Source organism: Scophthalmus maximus, chromosome 15 (assembly GCF_022379125.1).
Source record: "Scophthalmus maximus strain ysfricsl-2021 chromosome 15, ASM2237912v1, whole genome shotgun sequence".
NCBI lineage: Eukaryota > Metazoa > Chordata > Actinopteri > Pleuronectiformes > Scophthalmidae > Scophthalmus > Scophthalmus maximus.
In genome coordinates, this window is record NC_061529.1 from 18818388 (window position 1) to 18842953 (window position 24566).

At 43.1% G+C, this 24566-nt stretch overlaps 1 protein-coding gene across 6 annotated transcripts; it reads left to right on the plus strand.

Annotated features, from left to right (window-relative positions):
• The first annotated feature begins 8114 nt into the window (after positions 1-8114).
• mocs1 (molybdenum cofactor synthesis 1) lies at positions 8115-24091 on the plus strand. 6 transcript variants are annotated; one of them, XM_035610302.2, is made up of 11 exons: positions 8115-8433; positions 9054-9162; positions 10883-11050; positions 13380-13544; positions 15075-15136; positions 16085-16196; positions 20441-20553; positions 21260-21370; positions 21494-21614; positions 21708-21770; positions 22154-22242. In XM_035610302.2, the coding sequence occupies exons 1-10, from the start codon at positions 8245-8247 to the stop codon at positions 21761-21763; spliced, it is 1206 nt and encodes a 401-aa protein (XP_035466195.1). In that variant the 5' UTR covers positions 8115-8244; the 3' UTR covers positions 21764-21770; positions 22154-22242. The 6 variants fall into 6 exon arrangements, with proteins under 6 accessions (XP_035466195.1, XP_035466190.2, XP_035466191.2 ...); XM_035610297.2 differs by having other exon boundaries at positions 8116-8433; positions 21708-21755; positions 21959-24091; XM_035610298.2 differs by having other exon boundaries at positions 8116-8433; positions 21708-21755; positions 21989-24091.
• Positions 24092-24566: the final 475 nt, after the last annotated feature.

Consider the following 24566-nt stretch of genomic DNA (forward strand, 5'->3'; position numbering starts at 1 on the left):
TGAAAAAGGTAGTCAGCAAATGAATAATTCAGACATGTCATCTTCATTCATAGCTGAACTTGGACAAATGCCCTCTCCACCCCACAGTTTCTTCTCCATTTAGTTGAGATCTAGTCAGGATTTTGATTGTGGTGGTGAAATTGTCATTACATGACTGTGTGGCTCTACTGAAACAGAGTGCTCGTTGGTGAATTATGAACATTTGATTTTGTTTTGAACAGAAACAGAAATCTATGGTCAATATGAGAAGTGGAATTTCAAATTGCCAATCTTCGGCAGTGCAAGTTGCTGTTGAAGGAAACATCATTTGACATTTTCCAGCCACTATCATTCATTATAGATGAGCTTATTTATAAGGAATTTCAGCTGTTTCTAACCAGCAAGGGAAATTCATTTGAATGCTGCAGTTCATCAAAAGTTAATTTGAGGTTGTCCGAAAGTTTATAGAAGAGGCATCAGTTCCGAGAGGGTTTTACCTCTTCGACCTGTTGCAGTAAGTCTGCATGCATCCTCACAGAAGGCACCGATACAACAGCAACTCAAGTTATTTTCCAATAAATATGTTGATAAGACAAACAACCTGAGTAGATCTGTGTCTTTACAGCATTTTTTTAGCTATGGCCTTTCAGTCTCCACATCAAACATAACATTATAACTGTTGCTACCAATACAGCAGGTTGTCAAAGTCAAGGTTAAGAAGGGAAAGGGGGGAAGAGTCTTTATTTTAACAATGGTTACATACACATATTAAAACATATTACCTGTTTTAATGTTGCAGCCAATCACCAAAGTGTCCAGACTTTTAAAGTGTGCTGAAAGCTAAAGGAAAATATATGCCTCGACAAGGAGGACAATCCAAAAGTGTACTGACTGCGGCGTTTCATTGGCATAGTCACATTAACCTCTCCACTGCCTGGGAAACGGCAGACTGTGATTACATAGGGTCAATGGATATAATCAATGTGCATTTGCAGCACTGCATCATTAGTAAAATCCTTTGTCCCAAACCACCGAGGTTCCCCTTATCATCTGATGTTCAAAGTTATTTTGAGGCCGTCCTTTTCTCGTTCCGGTACATCTGACTCTGACCCAGCATTCTCTGAGCGGTCTCTCGTGGCTAACATTCACTCTGGCAGAGACTTGATAACAGCTTGAGGATTACTTATGCTGTCTCTCAGCTAAAGCATGAAGTCAACAGAGGACAGTGGCTTGTCCCCCAAGCAACACTGGGTGTCAGAGAACCAGCTCTGGAGGGTATTGATTATGGTTGGTGTACATCCCCGGTGGATTCTGTCTATCTGAGCTATAGAAATCCAGTCAGAGGTCATGAAGCTATTCATCCCAAGGAGAGATTCATCTTGCCACTGGACAATGCTCAGTATGAAGATCAGCAGCATCAGCTGCAGAGACGGACTCTCTGTTGAAAGAATGGCAAGAATCATCTGGTTACTTAGTTTTTTTTTTAATCTTTCCTGAGACATTACCGAGATGCATAAACATGAAAGTCACCTTCTATCTGCAGCAGTGCATCTCTAAACAGGCATATCATGTAACTGCACACAATGGTTTCACTCGTAATATCAAGTGACCTTGGCATGTGCAGATCATGAAGGTTGCTCTTTTGAACTTTGCCAAACTCTTGTCCTCCGTACATGGGTAAGACAAGCAGGTGGAATGTGGGTCTCTTCAAAATGAGAATACATAACCTACCTGGTGTTGCTGGCAAACGATAAACATCCACTGTTACTGCCCCCAGTTCTATAGAAAACATCACACCCAGTAATTTAGGACATCGCCAATAGTCAGCCACAATGATGTAATTTCAATAACATGTTCTATCCATCGAACATCCATTATGATGATCTCAGTTACTGCCGTCAAAGCATCTTTCTTCCCATTTCAAGTCTTTTTTTCTGTACTTAAGACAGAGAGACAGATCATAAAAAAGAGAAATAAGGAAACAGTGTCCCCCTGCAGATTTCAGACAACACAATCCTTGTTGTTTTTTCAGATTCCAGAGATTTGCATAACAATTAAGCCAAGCTGTATTTTGCACAACTAAATCATTTATAACTCTACTTCCTATAATCTTACAAACAATAATTTTCTCATAAAAATGAATGTTTCGGTAAGTTAATTGGCCACGTGTCTGATGTCTCTCCTGCCATATGCAAGCACTTGAACCGAAGTAAAATTTGAGCTTCATTTAGAGTCTGAAAGCAAATGTCTGTGCTGCTCTAATCCCCAATTGGATTAAATTGGTTCAACCTCACTGACTGAGTGAAAGAGCTTGTCTTTTTAACTGCAAGAAACAAAAGCATTATCTTCAATATTGTTATATGCTGTTTGCTCCGTTATATAACTCATTCACCACAGCTTATGTGATTTGTACATTGAAACTACAAAGCTGTGGGGTTACAGTCAGCAGGGGGGCAGGAGGATGCCCAACTTCCACCTCCGCCAATCAGGTCGCTGGAAATATGGTCAGAACCTTCCCTTCTGTTCCAGAGTTGTGGTGTTAAATCATGGATTTTGCAGAACATTATGATGTTCATGTATCTGTGAAGATGACCTTTGACATTATTTCATTATTTCATTTCATTAGTCATTTGTGTGAAATTGTGTCATTATCAATGCTTGAGTTTATATATATGGGAAAGTGAAGCCAACGTGGAAGTGCCTAAAACCTGTATACTCTCAAATGACCAGCAGAGGACGACTCCACTGGTTGCAAAAAGAAGTCAGTTTCTAAAGAAGTGTATGAGGAAATGACTCTTCTTCTGACTTGATTTATAACATCAGGGAAACATTTTCCTGAGGAGTTTTAGGTCTTAATCTCTAGCTTCAAGTCTTCTTCAATACAGCATGATGTTCATTTAGTAAATGATGGTCCCATTTAGAGTGAGATAGACGACAAAGTGCTGTATGCATCGGAGCGTGGATACAGCTTGATTGACAGCTGCAGTGGACGAACTGTCAGTCAGGTCCGCCCACTGCTCCTCCATGTATTGTAACTCCTGGTTTCAAAATACCAAGAGGGCGCTGAAGACATAATGCCTCAGTCCACGGCTGTCCTAGGCACAGGTATAAAAAACCTCGAGTCTCCATGCATCCCCAATGGCGTGACAAATGCTGGTGACTAATGACTCAGTAGCCTCATAGACCTGCACCACCTGCTTACTGAGAGAGGCTCATTGATGCCAACACCACAATTAGTTCCTACTTGAGGGTAGAAAGGATTTTAACTGGCACCCAGTCAAAAACAACCCCATCTGTAGGAGATTAATGTCATGGATAATTTTACCGTGCAATACTGCCAAAGAACAAATCCATGTTTTATCTGTAACAAGAAAAAAAGACTCAATTATATTAGCTTTTTAGCTTTAGTTGATGGTAATTTTCCTCAGCTAGAAGGAGAGTGGAATCTCTCCTGTCTTCCTTTCTAACGTTTTCACGTCTATATGATAACTCGAATGACATAAATAACAGAAGACATGTGTAAATGACACAGGGTACATTTCAAGATCAAATGAAAGTCAAAGTTTGTGAATGATGATGAGATTAACGTGTTTAGTCTCTTCCATTACGCGGCGCTCAGAAAAACAACTCCAGGGATTATCTGTCACAGTGTGATGTGGTTTCAATTTCTCATATAATCATGTAGTAACATACACTCTGTTTAAATTGTGTTTCTGGTATGTGGGAAAGACTGTTTACGAGAGGTAATTATTGGCTGAGCCTTGGGTAGAACTGCAGATGAGGGAAGTGTGGTTTAGAAGGGGTAAATGAACAGCTGGTTTACTAAGGGTAGTAAGACATTTGGGCCAGGAAGAAGGATTCAGATAGATGATAAGGCCAACATTTTTGTTGACCTGTCCGCCTTCGCCTGGCTATCTAAGATGTCTTTTCTGTATGATCTGGGTCAGACCTCCGAACCATTCCATGGTGAAGACAAACTTGTTATGTTTGAATGAATATTTGTTCATTTCTCGAGGCAATTAAGATTTCCACCACATGTGACACTAGGTGTTCATCGTGTGCTAATTCACGTCCGACCTATTTCGATAATAAACCTCTTCCCACACAGAAAACGATGCTGGATGAGCGTGGGAAGTGAGCCCACTGTATCGTTTGAGGAATCTCTATCACAATCGGCGCTGACTTTAAATACCTCTGTTTAATTGCTGTGTCATGACAGGATAACTACCACTGTCGCTCCAACCGTTCAGCGGGAACTAACACGCCTGCGGACTGCAGCGAACACTCTTCTCCTGTTGGCAGGGCTGTGCGGGGGAAATTTCGGGTGCTGGCTGGCAGCAAAATAATGGCAGAGGAAAGTGAACTTCAGAGTACAGGTGGCGTTTCAAGATTAGTGGGTATTCACAGCAAAAGAGGGAGAAATGCATTACCTCAAAGCTCTTCAGCCCCAGCATTGATTGACGCTTCTCCATTTATGCTAATGTTGATCCTATAGTTAGTCTAGTGTGTGTGTGTGTGTGTGTGTGTGTGTGTGTGTTTGTGAAAGGAAGCAGGTAGCTTGTTTGCTGGCCAAAGATACACTTAAACACAGATGTACCAGTGATGATTGTACAACAGCCTCAAACATTCAACTGAAGTCTTCCACGTTATTTTGCCTGCAATAAACACACTTCTGCGGTTGTCATGGGACTCTGCAGAAACACTATGCCCACATCATAGATGCGGCGTGTGAAACCTGCATTTTAAATGTGACTGCCGAGGCAGGGTGACACTCACAGCAACATGGGCTGTCGTGAGCACTGCTCTCGCACGGTTGACAACTCCTTAGAAATACAGAGACAAGAAGACGTTAGTTAACGCAGGCAGGGTTTCATGGAGAAGATATGATAAAACGTGCAGAATAAATAGATAAATAAATAAGCGAAAGCAAGGAAAATTTAAAGTGAATTTCACAGGATTCTTGGCTGAGGCTGCCCGTGGAGCTGGACGCGTCTCAGCTGCTAGAGGAGAGTGATAAAAGGAAATAGAAACTTGCATTAGCCATCATTGATAAGAGAGGGCTTTGTGAATTTGCTGTGCAGTGCAGGATGGAAACAAAACCTGTTCGACAACTATGGAGTCGATAACCTTAATGATCAATGCCGTTCGCACCTACACAAAGGAAATAAACTGTTACACAACTATGCTTTTTTTCCCTTTATTAAAAAGCCACAGTGAGGATTTAAAAAAAGGCAAGTTTACTCACCTTGAGACAAAAAGGCAATGATTTCCTCTGCTCATGAAAGAACATATTTTAGCTTTCTAATATATGTAGCCGGAGGGCTTTGGTAATGTGCAATGAAGATTCTAGGGGAATCTATCTATCCCTTTGGAGTTTTTCCTCAATTTATTCTGACAGTGACAAATTTAAAAAGTTGAGTCTCCATGTAAACAGGAGAACTAAAGGATCGATGAAGGGAAAAAAATATTTATGAATGCACTGTATTTGTGGGACAGTTTTTTTTATGTGGCAGATTATCCTGTCATGCTACACCTTTGTTTACCCCTTAAGTCGTGAAAGCTGATCTTTTTTTCTTCTTCTTCTGTGCAGAAATTATTATCTTGTGCACATATGATAAAAAAACTTGTTCACACTAGCCTTTCAGGACTCTAGGGCTCTGTAGTTTTCAGGCACACAATTCTCTTTTTAAAGTTTAAGGACATCGGTGTTAAACACGTAGTTTTCTTCACAGTGGTTCAGATGTAAATTAGGTTGGTTCATAAAAAGTAGCTGCAGCTGCCCTGCCCTCAGTTGGGCTACTGCAACAATATTTATGACAGATAAACAGCTTTTGTGTTGAATACCCTTCATCAGGAAACAGGCCCTCTGCAGATCCAATACTCTTGTCTCCTATTTATAGCTTTGGGAGTAAAGTATTAATTATGGACTGTGTTTAGGTAGATAGGAGCATAGAATTGTGAAAAATGAAATGACTGCAGTAGCGTTTCTCCCAAATCTATTTTGTCATATTGACATTTTGTAACCAGTATGCTCACCTTGACACCCCACCTCTACTTAATGTTGATCCTACACAGCAACAGTCTGTCATTTAATGTTATTTTATGCATGATCTAAGTCGCTTATGCAGAGAGTTCTTCCGAATTATGACTCCAATGGCAAAAGCTCCCCTTTTCACTTTATTTAAACTAAAAAAAATTTAATATTAAAATTTAAAAAAAAAGATTATACTGCCATCTAGTGGATACATCACATATATCAAATATGTCCCTTGGAGCATCTCGACTGTGGTCAGTGTTGTAACGAGTATAGCAATGTACAGAGGTAGGCCTACCTGCTATAAAACCAATAGCTGAAGAAGTTTTTTATCTGTTATATTTTTGTTTGTTTTAACTGGTTTTAATTTAAAAACTAAAATATTACACTGGGAGATGTCATATTTGCTTAAACAAATGCCTGATCAGAAATACAAGATGACTAAAGATTATTTTGACAATATGTGTGAACACCTCCTTACTGCTTTGTGGCATGCGCTGACAGGACTCGGTCTTTAATACAAAAGTAAATGTGATTCCAAATCTGAATTTATATGTATATTTATTTTATCATTCCTTTATAAATTCCCCCCTCATATAGCTGCACATTGTATACTTAGGATACAGTGTGATGACATTTAATTGAAAATGTTTGATAGAGAAAGGCCTGAAGACAATACAACCTATATTGCAGGTTACCTATACAATATTATTATAATATTATATAATATGCTAAACTATAGTATTTAGGAAGATGCCTGTGAAAAGCATCACTGGTAAGGGTCTCAGGAAGGTTAGGGGAAGATGAAGAGACAGTGTTTCTTGCTATCTCACTTTGTATTTGTGATGGATCTCTTCAGTACAATAAAATAGCTTCCTTACTCTGCTTCACAAACACGTCTTTCATTTTTTGTGCCAGCCACAGCGTTTCAAAAACATTCGAATCAAACATGTAAATATACGTTTGCCCTAGTGGATTCTGACTCGGGGAGACGGAAACCGTGGATGTCTAAAGCAGAGGTATTTATTATAAGAGCTCAATATATATCAAGGAGATTTCTGGTTCGTTTACACAGATCAACAAGGTGGTCAGTGTATGGCGCCCCAAGACAATCTGCATGTTCCCGGTCTCGGTAGTGTATTTAGTTCAGGGTAAATTCGTCATCTCCCCGCGACTACGACACCTCGAGAGAGACTTCAGCTGCTCAATGATTGTTTGCGGCTTGCCACAGACAGGTTGACCTTGCTTGGTGCCTGAGAAGACTCGTCTTAACAGTTTCTCAGGGGAGGATAGACAAAATTCCACGAGACAAATGAGGTAATTTCAAACCATGCCATCACATTTAGCTGGGGTGTTCATTATTGAACTTCGGAAAAATGCGAACCACAATAATTTATACCCACAGGTGCAATTAAAAACTTTTAGGGGGATTTCATCAGTTTTTTTTTAATAATCCTCTCTCAGTGAATGTAGCTGCCTCCGGTGTGAAGCCATGACCCCATGTAACTTCTGTCACATAATAACAGGTACTTGTATTCAGGGTGATTCGGTGGGTCAGTTGGTCAAGAGATGATGACGTAAGTGCCAACCCTATGGTGCCTCAGACCTTATGGTGAACTGATGGTAGACTGAAATGGAAAGGTCTTGCGATGGGTCATATTTCCCACCGGCTATTGCTCCAAACGTGTTAATGAAATACTTTACTTTCACTGGTGATGTGGTCCTCTTCCGAATCGTCAAAAGTCAACGGCTTTACCTCTACCGTTGCTTCCATTGTTCTTCGATAATGGAGAGCACATTCCTAATGTTTTTCAAAGGAAAACAATAAAGCCACACTACACATCGCCCGCTGACATGTGGAGGAGTGCAGCCGTGCCAGTGGTGATCGGTCACACTATTATTATTATGGAATTGATAACAAGTAAGCACAACAGAAATGCACCAAAGGGAGGGTCACACATTAATAGTGTCACAGTCTCTTAGTTTCAACGTTATTAACTTACAAAAAATGTTTTTTAAAAGAATGTGGCTACTCTACTTCAGACTACACTACCCAGCATGCATTGTCGCGGTTGACTGACGTAACCACGCCCCCGACGCCCGCCCGCCCGCCTGTCAGCGCGCAATCCAGCAGCGCACGGGCTAACTTGTAGTCGTAGTCGTACCCGCCTCAGAGCAGCCTCCGCGCCCCACAGCGCCGCGGAGCAGCTCCCCGGGGACAGAAGTGCGCCATGACGTCCCGCGGCGGCGCGTTCCGCCGCTTGTTCGACCGACGCGACAGCCTCGTCAGTTCTCTCGGAAAACTCCGCGCGCACAGTGTCGGCGGCGGCGTCCGGCGGCCGGACCGCGGAGCGGAGCGCGAGGAGGCGACGCCGGCTGCCCCCGACGTCGCCCCGTCTCGGCCAAACAGGAAGAGTCAGGTAACACCCGAGTCCTGCGACTTGAACTTGTCCCCCCCTTTTTTTTGTTTTGCCAGGGTCTGATGACACGCTTGGTACTGGGAGTCAGCAGCTGCGGGCTTCCAGCCGGTTTACGGCGCAGGGGTGAAAGTACATCATTGCGACATCGGTGCAAGGGGCACCACAGCAAAGCGATTTCCCCTTTCTTTGACCTCGAATACATACAGGGAATTCATTCAGAGGAGACACTATCCACTGCATGACTCACTTTAACCTCAACGTTATTAACTTACATTATTGTGGATAATCGTATGATCTTCGACAATGTGTCTTATTATCTCGTACTGTGTCCTTTATTGCCTGTATGAATGTGGTCTCGGGACGTTGCTGTGTAAGGCTGCCTTTCCAGGTGGTGGTGTGGGGGGGGGCTGTCTTCCTTGTATTGTTGTATGGCGATGATTAACTTGACTCACCGCAGAGTCACATGCCAGCTCCCTTGTGCATACCAGCAGCCCCTCTGGTGACAGTCAAAGGTCTGGGGCCATTCACAAAAGCATGTGCAGCTCATCCAGTGTGATCCCGACGCGTGTTGAGTTTTGTTCCAAGTGTAACAGAATCATCCCTGTTGTGTTCATCTCCAGGGGCGGACGAGCGAGGACACCCTCCCCTTCTCGGCGTTCTTGACCGACAACTTTGGCCGGAGGCACAGCTACCTACGCGTCTCCCTGACAGAGAAATGCAACCTGCGCTGTGAGTACATGTCCCGGCTGTGACACATTAAAGTCGCCATTGGCTGGAGGTCAGGGTCTGCGGGAGAAAAGATATAGGATCCACGGGTGCTTCAGCAGCTGGATACTTGTTGACAAGGCTGTAGGAAGTGAACTTTTGTCATCGGATTCCAAACGTCACGACGCTCAGTTAGACAGAAAGAGTTAAAATGATCTTTGGGAATTGGCTCAGATCAATTTTAAAGCCATAGGTATGAATAGGCGGGTGAATTATTGTTTCAACTTTACAGTTTCCCTCTGAAATGAGAAAAAAAGTTAAAATTCAACCCAAAAAATCTGTTGAGTAGCTTCATGTAGCCACTGGTGCTGGGTCAGACAAACCAGTTCATCAGTAGTGACAGTATAAGAAACATACTGATGCAGCCTCATATCATGTGAAGTGGAAGCAGAGATGAGCTGATTTTATTTAGAACCCAAACCTTTAACATGTTGGATAAAGTTAAGTAACTATGCTATTCATAATCATGGTGCGTCAGGTGTTGTGCAGACACGGGGCAACACCACCAACCTGTATCAGTGCTTCACACAGCGCCACAGCCACGTCCACCGCCGTGGTTGTTGGCCGTACACCGCGGCAATCAATGACAGTAGTGACGAACACAGAACCACACGAGAGTTGTTTGAGACTGTTACTCCGTATGAAAATGTCTCACGTGGCACTGTGGCACCACGACTATTCCCTTGTTAAAGAGACAGGCTGCTTACAGAGAGAGAGAGCTCTCTCCCCTTCTCCTCTTCAAAACATATCGCCCTCTGTCAGTGTGTGTGTGTGTGTGTGTGTGTGTGTGTGTGTGTGTGTGTGTGTGTGTGTGTGTGTGTGTGTGTGTGTGTGTGTGTGTGTGTGTGTGTGTGTGTGTGTGTGTGTGTGTGTGTGTGTGTGTGTGTGTGTGTGTGTGTGTGTGCGCTAATTATAATCGCAAATCGAATGGGAATCGCAATATCTGTTAAAAAAATTGCGATTCGATATTTTCCACAAATCGTTCAGCCCTAATCAAAATTATGATTTTGTTCTATTACTTGTTCTCAAATAGCAATGCAAATGGCTATTACAAAAAAAACACTGAAAAACAAATTTACAGTTTTCCTCTTTTCAACCAGCAAATCATGGTGATGCACTGCTGCAGGCTTTCACCTCAAAGAATTATACTCCCATCAGAACCTGACCCACTGAAAAACACAGACGAGTGACTAATTAATGGAAAACCCTGAAAAATGAGTGTGGAAACAGGATTATGTCAATGCCCCCCCTTCCCTTCACAGGGAATGAGAGGTCACTAAATTGCATGAAAATTGATAATTTGCCATAGCCTCAGCAGTCACCAGATTTTGATTAACCCAGTTGAAAACCCTTGGGGGATTTTAGTCTGATGTGTTAGTCAGTTCTCTCAAACAGTCATCCAAACAACAAATGAGGGGAATATTTTTTTTTTAAGAATGCTATTTCATCCATCAGGTGGAACTTTGATTCTTTTAAAATCAATGCCAAGACAAATTGAAGCTTCTGGTAGCTCACAGTGGCCCAATTCCTTACTTAAAAACGTACTGTCAATGTTTCCTTGAATCTTTAACCCGTCTATACTTGTGTGTGTGCACTCTCTAGATTGCAGCATAAAGGCTTCTGTTGGGTGGCAAATCACATCTCTGGTAAATGTTTAGCATTTTACTCCTCTTCCCATTTTCAGGTCAGTACTGTATGCCAGAGGAGGGAGTGAAGCTCACACCAAGGGGCCAGCTGCTGTCCACCTCGGAGCTACTGACCCTGGCTCGCCTCTTCGTCCAGGAGGGCGTGGACAAAATTCGACTGACTGGGGGAGAGCCCCTCATCAGACCTGACGTGGTGGATATCATTGGTAAAAAAAAATATAAATAAAAAACATATTAAAATAAGTTGATGGGGGCTGGTTAATTTAGTTTAGGGTTAAGGTGGGATTCCCTTTGTTATTCTAGTTTTCTGCTAGCCTGGGGCCTGTACTATGAAGCAAGTTGAACATATCCAGGATATGTTTGTATTAACCAAACATGACCATCCTGGATAACCTCTGCCACGAAGCTGGATATCAACTGTCTCAGTCAACCATGGCTTATCCTGTCTGCTTACAAGCGTGTTCATGTGGAAGAGGCGGAGTCGGTAATTACGTGTGACATCGTCAGAACCATCAATAAAGTTTTTAATATCATACGAAAAAGAAACGCTGATACATGCGGGTCGATTTGGTTAAGCGAAAGTAAAAGTGTCATTCCACAAAGTGAATGAAATAATAAGATAATTAAACAACTACAATAAAAAAAGACTTACACCTGGAAAAAGATCTGACCCGAAATCCTTGACGTTAAGCACATCAAGCCTTTTCCATCTTCTATTGGGGAAAATGCTTAATGTAAGATACGTCCGTAATCAGACTGTTTCTGCTGCGGAAGCGGAGCAGAGAAGATGTTAATGTGTGATGTCATCAATCCATCCGAACTGTTCATTCATGATCATGAGGAATATTGATCAGTGTGTGGATCATTGTTCTAATAAAAGAGATAGTATTTAGTTTTAGTTACTATTTATCGCCACAGTCTCCTTGTGTTGTTCCGAGCCGCAGTGATAGAAAAAGTAACTAAAATTAATCTGTCGGGAATCATCTTTATTGAATTCAAATTAAGCTCTAATATTAATGTGTCTATGTATTTATTTAGTGTGATAATCTTTACCTCTGTTTATTAGAAGTTCAAAGTGGACACATGAAAAGTCTGGAACAGCAACATGATTCTACTCATTCATAAATATCTGCTGCGCTTTATTATTTGTCACGTTACTGTAAACTCTGTTGGCCCTGACATAATCCTGTAGAAGGATGACAATTGTTTCCAGTGATCCGATTGGTTAGTAGTTGGGCTGTTGACAGGTTTTCGATCTCGTATCTGGAAATTTGAAAGTATCGGGTACTTTTAGTCAAATGCTCGTTCGTTAGCAGCAGCCATCTTGGTTGTTTACAAAAGTAGCTTCTCTCCTCTTCACGGTATAAACCCGGCCCATTATCAGATAATCGGTTGTGATTGGACCGACAAGATTTCTCCAGGTGGGAGATCACCTCCCAATGGAGGGGATCCTGTATTCTGGCAAAGTAAATGAAATGAGCTCCCAGAGTTCATCTGGGTCCCAGGCTAGTTTGCTGCCAGTCTTTCTTAGTTCACCATCACTTATGTATATACATGTGTACAGTATGTCCACTACTCCTTAAGATTGCTGTTTCCTGTTTTTTTGTTGTTGTTTTAAAAAAATGTATTATTCATAAAGCAAGGACATGAAAAGCAGTTTTTCCAGCTGTTTCAAACTTTCTCTTTATACAGTATTGGATGTATTGAATGTAAGTCTTTCAGCATTTGGTATCCAAGTCTTTCAAGATGCAATATACTTATTATTATCCAAAACAGCGATTCAGTGATTCATGTGCTAGTCCTCTTCACCACATTATAGCTTTCGAAGTGACACGAGGAGAGCAGAAGAATGGAGGAGGAGAGACAGTTATCCACGCATGCCTTCGTGTTAAGACCTGTTTGACTCGGGGGGGGGGAATAATTATTTACACCTCCGTTGACCGTTATGTGACTAGTCCAATGACCTATCATCACACCCTTTTACTGTTACAGACTGATTTCTAGAACAAGTGATGCAGCCTTGGCCAGAACAATGCCGTGTGACCAGGGGCTCATGACTGCCAATAGCCCAATAAAGATCAGCAACTATTAACATCATGTGTCTGGCCAACGCTGTGACCTCACATGACCCCCACATTTAAATTAACCCGAGTGGCTAATTTGAATTAAGTGGAAATGGAATCTTTACTTTTTAATCTAGTGCAGTTTTTGTTGTTGTTTTCTGACACTAAGGAAACAGGGACAGTTTTAAAATCCTTCATGACATTTTTTAAATGTTCAGGTTTGGTTTCTCAAGTTTTTTGGCAGATCAACTAACATACATATAATATTGGTGAAAACCTAACCCTATGTAAAGACCATCTTCATGTTAAGTCATGAACAACCAATCTCTGTATGAGCTAGCTTGTATGGTTCAATCATTTAAATTTAGTAATGCATAAATCTCCACTTATGACTGGTGCAACCATGCTTCACCAGTTTGCTCTCCCTGTTTCTCCCGATCTCTCTCTCCTTCCTCCATGTTTCCCTCTACAGCAGAACTGAAGAAGCTGGAGGGCCTGAAAACAGTAGCAGTAACAACCAATGGCATGAACTTGGCCAGGCTGCTGCCCAAGCTGAAGGATGCTGGCCTTGACCTCATCAACATCAGCCTGGATTCACTGGTCCCTGCCAAATTTGAGTTCATTGTCAGGCGGAAAGGTAGGGGAAACCGTCTGATCCATGGCAAAAGCTGAAAGACATAAAGGAGATTGTGTGAAGTTTAGAGAGATTAATAAAATGATACTAGTGTCAGATAAAGTACAGACAATCTGTGTCATTTACCTCCAGGAAATAGTGTGATATTGTGATATCTTTCCCCTAGCACCCGATTTAAACATTCCCTAACAAATGCACAGCCACAATAAGGCTAATTGATAAAAGCTAGTTACATCCGTTCCTCACGAGAAGGTGACGCAAGTATTGGTGCAGGCTCTTGTTATCTCAGGCATTGACTGCTGCAACTCCTAGTTGGTATGCCGACATGTGCCATCCGATCTCTGCAGCTCGGCAACTCTGAGGTTTCTTCAACCTACCAAAATTCTCCCACACTACACCGCTCCTCCGCACCCTGCACTGGCTTCCACTGGTGGCGCGGATCAGATTTCAAGAAACTGGTACTCGCCTACCGTGCTGCGAATGGCTCAGGCCCCTCCTACATCCAGAACATGGTCAAAATTTACACCCCAAACAGTCCACTCTGCGCTACTGCCCAGTCCCTCACTGCGAGGGGCGGGCATCCACCCCTCAACTAAATCCCGTCTGTTTTCTGTCTTGGTTCCTCATTGGTGGAATGAACTCCCAATTGGCATCAGGACAGCAGAATCCCTTCAGTGCTTCTGTTGCTGACTAAAAAATATTTTTCAGACTGCACCTTATTCTCTAAATAAAAACAAAAGTAAGCTGAAGCACTTGAATCTGTTTTTGCCTATTTGATACAATTTGATGTACTTGCATGATTCTGGGACTTTTTGGGTAATATCGTCACGGTTGAATACACTCAAAAGGCGCCAGCTAAATGAATGTAATGTAATGTAATTACTCGCTTTTAAATACTGCTCTGCTGATTTAGAAATTCCACTCAATAACCAAAAAGTGAGCCACCATTTGGAAATGTTTTTATTTTTTAATAATACTCTTTAAGAACCGTACTAAATGATTTGACATGCATCAAACAAACTTGGTGTAGGGGTGATGATCATGCTGCTGTCAGCTGCTTTCCAGGACTGGCTCAGCCAGTCTTTAAAGTCTGTGCAAGACTCTGTTTTGAATAGAACTGATAACAGTACTAGAGGTTGATATATTGAGTTTTAATCTGGCCGTTACTTTGCAGTTATAGCCACGTGCCCCGAAGGAGTTCTGCAAACTGACATGCATATTCAGATGTATATTCAGATGTATATTCGTAGAAGGCTTTAGCTCTTGCAGAGTAGAAAAATGTACAGTCACCAGTTTGTTGTTGTCAATTGGGTTTGAACCAAGAACCTTGTTGCTGTGATGCAAACAGTGTTTACCAGTGCACCGTCATGCTGCCCTGACTATAATACATATATAAACTAATCACACACCATGTCCACCTTACATTTAAATTGCTAGCTCCAAATGTGAAGATACCAACGTATGCCAATGTGTTTGATGCAGCTTGTTGGTGTCTTGTCTGAGCTACTGTATTTTCTGTCTTTTTTCCCCCAGGTTTCCACAAGGTCATGGAGGGCATTGACAAGGCCATTGAAATGGGCTTCAACCCTGTCAAGGTAACTCATTAACTGAAAATCTTTGCTTTTGACTAGAACTGTTTCCCTCCCCCACAGTATCCACTAAGGTAGCTAAAAGTAGCCAGTTGCAGTCTTGATCTGAATTATAGTGAAGACATTTTTAAATGTTGTATCTGCCTTTTTTCCAGGGTGAGGAAAACATTGGCTGTTACATCCTCTTTATTGTGAACTGCTGTGGCAGCACAGTGTGGTCAGAAAACTGCTGACTATAATATTTAATTTATGTCTTTATACACCCAAAACGTTAGAGATCCACTGGGCTACTTCCTGATTTTTCTGTATGTTTCACAACCGTACTGTGCATGGAAAAAAATGTTAAGAGAAATAAACTTACAAACAAACTTAACATGCTCATGCGGCTATGGTATCAACCTTTGAAAAACCCATATTCAGTGTAAAGCAGTGTTGAAAGCATTCAGCTAGCAGCTTCATTTTTAGCTTTCGCCTGTTGAAATGACAAACTCCTCTGACGTTACATTAAATCAGCTATCTGTCACTAATACACGTTCCCTCAGTACGATGATGACTGGCCTAAATAATATGGCCGCTGTCAGTTCTTGTCAACGTGGTTTGTGAGGGAAGAATATCTGCTCTGTAACACCGCGAGTGAACCGATTGTCTCTTGTTGTCCAACTAATCCAACAGAGTGATACATCCTCTTTCGTGTTGTCATCGTGTCACTTCTGTCAGGGGTGACATTCTCCCAGTTAATCCTTTATTCATATCATATCAATGATTTGATTTCAGTGTATACACTTAATATGTAACTCTGATCTTCATAAAATATATTTGGCATAAGTATCAGATGAAACATTGGTGTGGGCAGATACCAGATGCTAAAATATGTCATCTCACTACTGTGTACATTGGAGATGGCGACATAGCTTTAGTAGTATGTGGCTTATTGTTGTGAGCCGCCCTCTGCAGGTCAACTGTGTGGTCATGCGAGGCCTGAACGAGGACGAGTTGCTGGACTTTGTGGCGCTGACAGAAAAGAAGCCTCTGGAGGTGCGTTTCATCGAATACATGCCCTTCGATGGTGAGTGCTCACTTCCCACTGCTTTATTACACAGGGCCATATGTAAAGAGTGAGATGTTATTACTGGGCCATACATGATATAACATATACACTGTTTAGACATTCAAATGGATTTAAATATGGAAATATGCTCATATGCTCAATGAGAATACATTTTTTTAAAGAAAAATTCTGCTAATAATGCCCATTGCTGCTGCAACTGATTAAGAATTTAAAAAATGAATTTGAATATGTGAAATACAGTTTTCTCAGTGTTCACATTGTTCAAAGTTATATAAAATAAAACACACAGCTGATAAAGCACAGTTCGAAAATTTACTGCAGAGTGGGGTGATGTGTAACATTCATTAGGACATTGCCAATAATTGTGCAGTTATGTAAGTAATGTTCAGTTATGTTAGCGTGTCTCTTTGCTTCGGGGGTCTTTGACTGTGGACAGGTGCTCTTAATCACGCAGCATGATATCGCTCCAGCATCTGTCAATAAGATGGAACAGATGATTCACATTTTAGTCCCGTCACAGACCTGATTTCTCAACAGTTTTTGAGCAGTTGTGCTTCGCAAGCAGTGTTTGGTGTAGATCAGTCTTAACAGTCTCAGAGCACACAACATACATTCATTTAGCAGACACTTTTGTCAAAAATGACTTACAATAATTGCAAAAGTTATCAAAGTGCATAAACATTCATGAAATAGGCAAAGAAAGCTTCAAGTGCTATTAGTCAAAAATTAATAGAAAAATTAAGTGGTTTTTTTATCTGTGTGTGCAGTATATTTAGAATAGTGTATTCTGGGAGTATGGTGCAGTCTGAACAGGTGAGTTTTCAGTCTGCGACGAAAGCATTGGAGGGATTCCGCTGTCCTGACATCAATAGGGAGCTCGTTCCAACATTGAGGGGCCAGGATGGAAAACGGGCGGGATTTAGAAGAGCGGTGGCTGCCTGCCTTTCGCAGTGTGGCGGTGTGGTGTGGGAGAATTTGGGTAGGTTGAAGACCAACCGAGCCGCTGCGTTCTGGATGAGCTGCAGAGGTCGGATGGCACATGCCGGCAGACCAGCTACGAGTGAGTTGCAGTAGTCCAGGCGTGAGATGACAAGAGCCTGCACCAGCACCTGCGTCGCCTTCTCTGTGAGAAACGGACGTATCCTCCTGATGTTGTGGAGGATGAATCTGCAGGAGCGGGTCGTCACTGCGATGTTGGCAGTGAAGGACAGCTGGTCATCCAGTGTCACACCCAAGTTCCTTGCGGTTTGAGTGGGGGTCACCACCGAGTTCTCTATGGTGATGGAGAGGTCGTTTTTGGGGGAGGCTTTCCCTGGGAGGAAGAGCATCTCGATCTTGTCCAGGTTGAGCTTCAGGTGGTGTGTCGACATCCACTGAGAAATGTCGGCCAGTCATACAGTGATTCGTGCTGCCACCTGCGTTTCCAATTGTGGAAAGGACCACATGAGTTGGGTGTCATCTGCGTAGCTATGATAAGAAAAGCCATGCGAGTGAATGACAGAGCCTAGTGACCTGGTGTACAAAGAGAAGAGGATGGGACCCAGAACCGAGCTCTGCGGGACCCCAGTAGTGAGTGTGCGGGGTTCTGACATCGATCCTCTCCATGTTACCCTGTAAGTGCGGTCCTTCAGGTAGGTTGCAAACAGGAAGAGTGCCATGCCTGAGACTCCCAGTTGTTGGAGGGTGGAGAGGAGGTTGGTTCACAGTGTCAAAAGCTGCTGAGAGGTCGAGCAGGGTGACAACAGAGGAGAGGGAGCCTGCCCTAGCTGTGTGGAGTTCCTCTGTGACAGCTAGGAGGGCAGTCTCTGTTGCGTGTCCTGCCTTGAATCCTGACTGGTGGGGGTCAAGAAGGTTGCTCTGGTGGAGATATGTAGAAAGTTGAAACAAGACAGCACGTTCCAGAGTTTTGGAAAGAAATGGAAGAAGAGACAGGTCTGTAGTTTCTCACGTCAGAAGGGTTGAGTGTAGGTTTCTTTAAGAGAGGGTTCACTCTTGCTGCTTTGAGAGTGCTTGGGAAGTGATCTGTTGACAGAGAGGCATTGATGAGATGGGTGAGGAAGGGAAGGAGATCAGGAGCGATAGACTGAAGAAGGTGGGAGGGAATAGGGTCAAGGGGGGCATGTGGTGGGGCGGTGGGAAGTGAGCAAGGATAGAACCTCACTGGGAGGTAGTGGTGAAAAAGCAACTAGAGAAGGAGATGAGGAGGGTGAAGGAGAGGCAGTGTCAGTAAGGGAGTCGGGAAATGAGGAGCGAATGGTGTCTATCTTTTCTGCAAAGTAGTTTACAAAGTCACTTGGGCAAAGGGGGGAGGGAGGTGGGGGAGCGGGAATGTCGAGGAGGGAAGAGAAGATGGAAAAAAGTTTTTGGGGGTTGGAGAAGGAGGACTGAATATTAGATTCAAAGAAATATTTTTTAGCAGCTGAAAAGGAAGTAGAGAAGGAGGAAAGAAGAGATTTGTAGGCAAGAAGATCCTCGGGGCATTTGGATTTTTCCCATTGTCACTAAGCTGCTCGCAGGGAGGTTCTGTGAGACCGTACTGACTCAGATAACCATGGAGCTGGAGGGGTGAGGCGAGCCCGCCGAGAGTTTAATGTACAGAGGGAGTCCAGGGAAGAGGACAAGGTGGAGAGAAGAGTGTCTGCGGCAGTCAGGGGAAAGGAGTGAGAAGGAGTCGGCTGAGGGGAGAGCAGATAGGACAGATGAGGCGAGAGAGGATGGAGACAGGGAACGAAGGTTGCTGCGGACAGGTACAGTATGAGTGAAGGAGGGAGGGTTAGGAGTTAGAGAGAGGGGAAGAGAGTAAGTTATGAAGAAATTGGTCAGAGACATGGAGGGGAGTTACAGAGAGCTCAGTGGTAGAGCAGTTTCGGGTGAGGATGAGATCGAGTTGGTTCCCAGCTTTGTGAGTGGGGGGGGGGGGGAGTGAAAGTGCAAAGGAGGAAAGAAAGATTAACAGCTGAGATGTTAAATTCTCACTCGGGATGTTGAAGTCACCAAGAAGTACCCGGGGGGGGGGGGGGCCATCTTCTGGGATGTTAGACAGGGGTGGAGGTGTTGTCGGGAGATATCCAGGTCTTGGTGAGAGCAAGAAAGTCTAGGGACAGAGAGAATGCGTAACCAGAAATGAACTCGGCCTTGCGGGTAGCAGACTGGCAGTTCCACAGGCCCCCTGTGACAAGGTGCTGGGTCTGTGTAGGCCGGGAGGGGTAGATGAGATTGACAAGATTTCTGTGCTGTAGTGGGTGGGTTTGTGGCATAAAGTGTTGACGAGAAGAGTAGTGAACAGGAATGGAAAATAAACACATGATACTTGGAAGGGAAGAAGAGTAAAAATTCAAAAGATACTCGCTCCCACTCGGCCCCTCCACCAAAGACTCCTGTCTTTGTCTGATTCGTCTTCATATGATGAGTCTTCGACTGCTGATGAAGCTGCCGCTTCAAACAAAAGGTTTCAACACAAGTGTTGATTGCCAAAGTGGCTACAGGGGTGCTGGCCCCGCCCCCACAATCAGTGAAGTACTCCAATCACCTGGTGAAGTACCACAGCAATCGAAACTACCTCTGCTGAGGGTAGATATCTAAAATGTTTTTAAGCCATTTTAAACTTTACTTAGAGCATGGAAATGCCAGTTTTTTGAGACTAAATAAGCCCAGTCACAGAAGAGCACAACAGCTGAGAGTCAGCGAAGACAACTGAATAAAAAACAAGACTATTTAGATAACTACAAAATGACTGAATCAGGGACTCAGGGTAACTGATACTGATTACAGTAGAACAGTTTAGAATGAGTTAGTAAAAGACAGTGTATTAAAACAGGCTTTTAAGATAGGTTAATTTAGCTCAAAGATACTGATCACACAAGAACTTAGCTTAGAGATGGTCTACAAGAACACTGAAAACCAGAAACAACAGATAGAGCACAGTTAAGCAGACAATGGCAATATCATAAAAGTAAATATACTCAGTTAATCCAGCAGGCTATGAGTAGAATCCCAGAAGTCTAAATAACAATATTCTCTCACACTCTTCATGCAATAATCTGTGAGTTTTCTGGGCTGCCTCTCCAGTGTTGTATTAATGGCGTATCTCCTGTCAGGAATGGAGCAGTGTGTGCGTGCGCGTGCATGTGTGCAATGTATGCGTGAGTGCGCGCATTCTGATGTTCTGCTGATGCAGAAGTCAGTTTGTAGCTGGGAGCTGTTGGAAGATGCTGCAGCTTGTGTTATGCTTCACCCTGCAGGCAACAAGTGGAACTTTAAGAAGATGGTGAGTTACCAGGAGATGCTGGATCGCATCAGGCAGCAGTGGCCAGAGCTGGAAATGCTTCAATCTGGACACACAGACACGGCCAAGGTCAGTGTTTCCAGCTGCACTGCACTTTTTTTGGGAACACCTTTATATTACTGGATAGAGCCTCCCTTTGCTCTCAAAAAAAGCCTCAGTTCTTGGCATGGATTCCACAAGCTGTTGGAAACATAACAAACATTCCTGCAAATGCATCAGCTGCACATTCACGCTGCCAATATCCCATTCAAGCACATTCCATAGGTATTTTACTGCAGCGCTGGGAAATATCTGGCCTCTGGGCCTCATACGAGACATGATGTGGAATATTGTACTTTCCAACAGAAAAGGACAAAATATTATTATTCTTTTTTTGTGCCTAGTTTGCTAGGATGCACATGCAGTGATGAAAAAGGCCAAGGCCTCCGCTCATCTGAAAACTTTTATTTTACAGAATGAACGATGCAAAAAAGCCATTTAACCATTGTTACATTTTATGAAAAAATAGGTTTATTTGTTGTTTATATTTTGTTTTATTTGTGTTTTTCTTTTTTATTTATAGGTATTTATGCTTTCACTTTTGTATTTCAAGTTTATGGTAAAATATCAAGCTTCAATTACATGTCTTTGTTAAAAGGGGTTGCTAACGACATCTTAGGCAATTTTATTGAGAGAAAAAGTAAGTCATTTCAGACTTGCAGTTTTCAAAATATACTGGTTTCTTAGCAACAGACACGAGGATCATTGTTTTCTGCCCCTCTTTGTCTCGGAACAGACATTCAAAGTGCAGGGCTTCAAAGGTCAGGTTGGCTTCATCACCTCCATGTCCGACCACTTCTGTGGCTCCTGCAACCGCTTGCGCATCACTGCCGATGGCAACCTCAAGGTAAAGCTACAGTGCAAAGGGAATGTCAGCAGTCTGTTAATGAAGTCTGTTTTTCTCACCATCCATAATTCTATTTTTATTCTACCACTTACTGTGGCTGCACTCCTGCGTTTGTCCTCTCAGGTGTGTTTGTTCGGCAACTCTGAGGTGTCTCTCAGAGACATCTTGCGCTCCGGAGCATCCGACAAAGAGCTACTGCAAATAATCGGATCAGCTGTGGGCAGGAAGAAGAAACAACACGCAGGTAGATTTGTGTAGTTAATTCACACGCAGCACAACATTTAGTGGGCTACAATCACAGATTAATGAGGACCGTTTTCGTCTCTTCTTTTTTCAGGCATGATCAGTATCTCCCAGATGAAGAACAGGCCTATGATCCTCATTGGTGGGTGACGCTGCTGTACGTACAAATCCCCAACATTCACGCAGTTCATGTCATGTTATGATCATCATGAGCAGCCTGTTCATAGTTAATTATGCAGCCTAAAGGTGTATTTACATTTACAAGTGATAAAAGTTACAAACTAGTTTTTCTGAACTGTGAATAATGCTTGTTTATCTTAGTATGAAGGTCTTCTGTTTTAACAGTGTCCTCGACTGATGATCTCCTTCCAACAGCATCATTGACAGACATTCTGCCAGAATCACAGGACAGCCGGAACGCCTCCACCATCGTTTCCCAGCTCACAAACGACACGTCCCTCTGTCCAACAGCAGCTCCTCATGTGGCCCTCTCAGGCAGCAGGAGGGTCCTGAATGGAGATTGCTTTTTGTGTCTTCCAGATCACGATGCTTCAACACCAGCAGCCCACGCCTGCTGCTCTAGAACCTCAAAGAGCGGGGGAACACGTGTCATGTCTCACATCAGCAAAGACAAACCTAATGCGACAGGCGACCTCCACAGTGTAGCAACACTTGGTGCTGGTCTCCCTTTCACCAACTGTCACACCAAGACTTCAACTTTTACTACACGCACAAATGTTATGAGCAACATTTCTGAAGACCGTATCAGGCATGCACAACCCAGGGGTCCATTAAAGAGCCTCTCACTCAGAACCTCAGGACCTTTTTTTTGCACACTATCGAATCCCAAAGTAATTCTTAAATACCACAGTGTTAGACTGTGCCACGGTCAGAACTCCAGCAAAGACCCCAGCGTCAAACTCAGACCATCTGTGAGCGATCAGGCCATGTCCGGCACAGATGTGTCCAGCGCGCATCCGGATGAAACCACAGAAGCCCGACTGATGCATACAGACACCAAGGGCCAAGCCACCATGGTGGACGTTGGGGGGAAAGTTCCCACGCGGCGAACAGCCACAGCCCGCGCCACCGTCATCTTGGGCCCCACCGCTTTCCAGCTGCTTCGGGTCAACCAGCTGGCGAAGGGCGACGCCTTAGCCGTGGCGCAGCTGGCTGGCATCATGGCTTCCAAGCAGACCTCAGCCCTCATCCCGCTCTGCCACCCTCTCCCCTTAGATCATACGTCTGTCACCTTCGACCTGGAAGAGCGGCAGAATGCCGCGGTCGTCACCGCAACGTGCAGCACGACCAGCAGGACGGGAGTCGAGATGGAGGCCTTGACGGCTGTTTCCGTGGCGGCACTGACCGTCTACGACATGTGCAAGGCTGTGAGCCATGACATCATCATCACAGACGTGAAACTGGTCAGTAAGACGGGCGGGAAGAGGGACTTCCATCGTTACCCTCGACCACTCACCCACCAGGAAAACTGAGAGTTGCGGACATTGAACCCTTGTCCCAACTTTCACAAGCAGTGTCATTTTGTTCTTTAAAATAGAATGAAGGCCATCAGATTAATATGAAAAGATGCTGTAATCTTTCTTTTTTTTTAACTGCCTGAAACTTAGCCAGTGACGTTTTGATTTCTTGATCACTCACTTAACTCACAAAGTGAATAATGCTCTCTAAACAGTATTCATTTCCACACATAATTTAAGTGTGTGATAAATAATGGAATGGGAAAGTGGTGGAGGGTTTACAATAGATGTAGGGCAGCAGTTTTTATTTTTGCCTCTAGGTGGCACTCAAGTATTTCTTCAGAAGGTTGTCAGTGAAGATCAACCTGAGGACGACCTCAACATGACCTTTGAAGATGTTTCAATCCAACATGGACATGGAGCAACAACAGAGTAATGGGAGCAGAGAAGTGTGTGTGTATGTGGCTTTTCTCAGGTCTGCTTTCAAATATCGCATATTCACACGTCTTCCTCTATTAACCTGCTGCGCAGCACAAATGTTTTTTGCAATTGAATTGTAATCATCTGTATGAAATGAAACGCTATGTTCTGAATTTTTGTCTGTGAAATCTTTCTCAAGTCTACAGAGGTACATTTTAGTTTTCCTTTTCATTCTACGTCTGTAGTTATTGTTTTAATGACTAACAACAAAAATTACCCTGCACAAGGAAGAATGTGAATCGTGTCTGCTGAGTTGACGTTGGTGTACATTATATATGTATAAAAATTTGTTATATAAGAAAAAATCCTTGTATGATTGACCTGCTTGGTGAACGGATGCAGCATGTGTCATATTTATTTGTCACATTACTGTAGACCGTTCAAACATGTCCTCTTTGCAGACCTCAATATTGCCTTTTTTTGTATAGCAAGTACTTGCTATGTTTTGCATCCAGCTGACTTCATTGCTCTCCTTACTTTTTTTTGAAAAAAATTAATAAATGCAAACTGAGTAATTGAAGGCTTGTTTAACATTTATTTACCCCCTTATGACTTAAAATATTACACTGATTGTTCTGTGATCTCTTACCTTTGTACACTGCATCTTAAAGGTGATTCCACAAGGTGGTTTCACTCAGTTCCTAGATACAGTATTTTACATGGTGTGTTTTAAACACAAAGGACTTCCATGATGTGAATTAAGCTCATCTACCTTTTATCACAGTTTGAAGTCATTGCTTTTGTTTCCAAAGGCATTTTTATTCTCAGTGTGAAATAAGAATCATGTGAGAATTTATTGTGGCCAGAAGGCACAGTGATGCTCAGGATGAGCAGAGCAGGGAGACTCTGTGTTTAAACCGAGCGACACATCATGACTCCTCGTGATACAGGAAGGACCAGGGCATGCTGCTTCATCCCCCACAACTGTTCTTTAGTATCTGCTCTTTATGAACAAGATCTGGGCATCCCTAAAGGGACTGCTTCATTCACAGTGG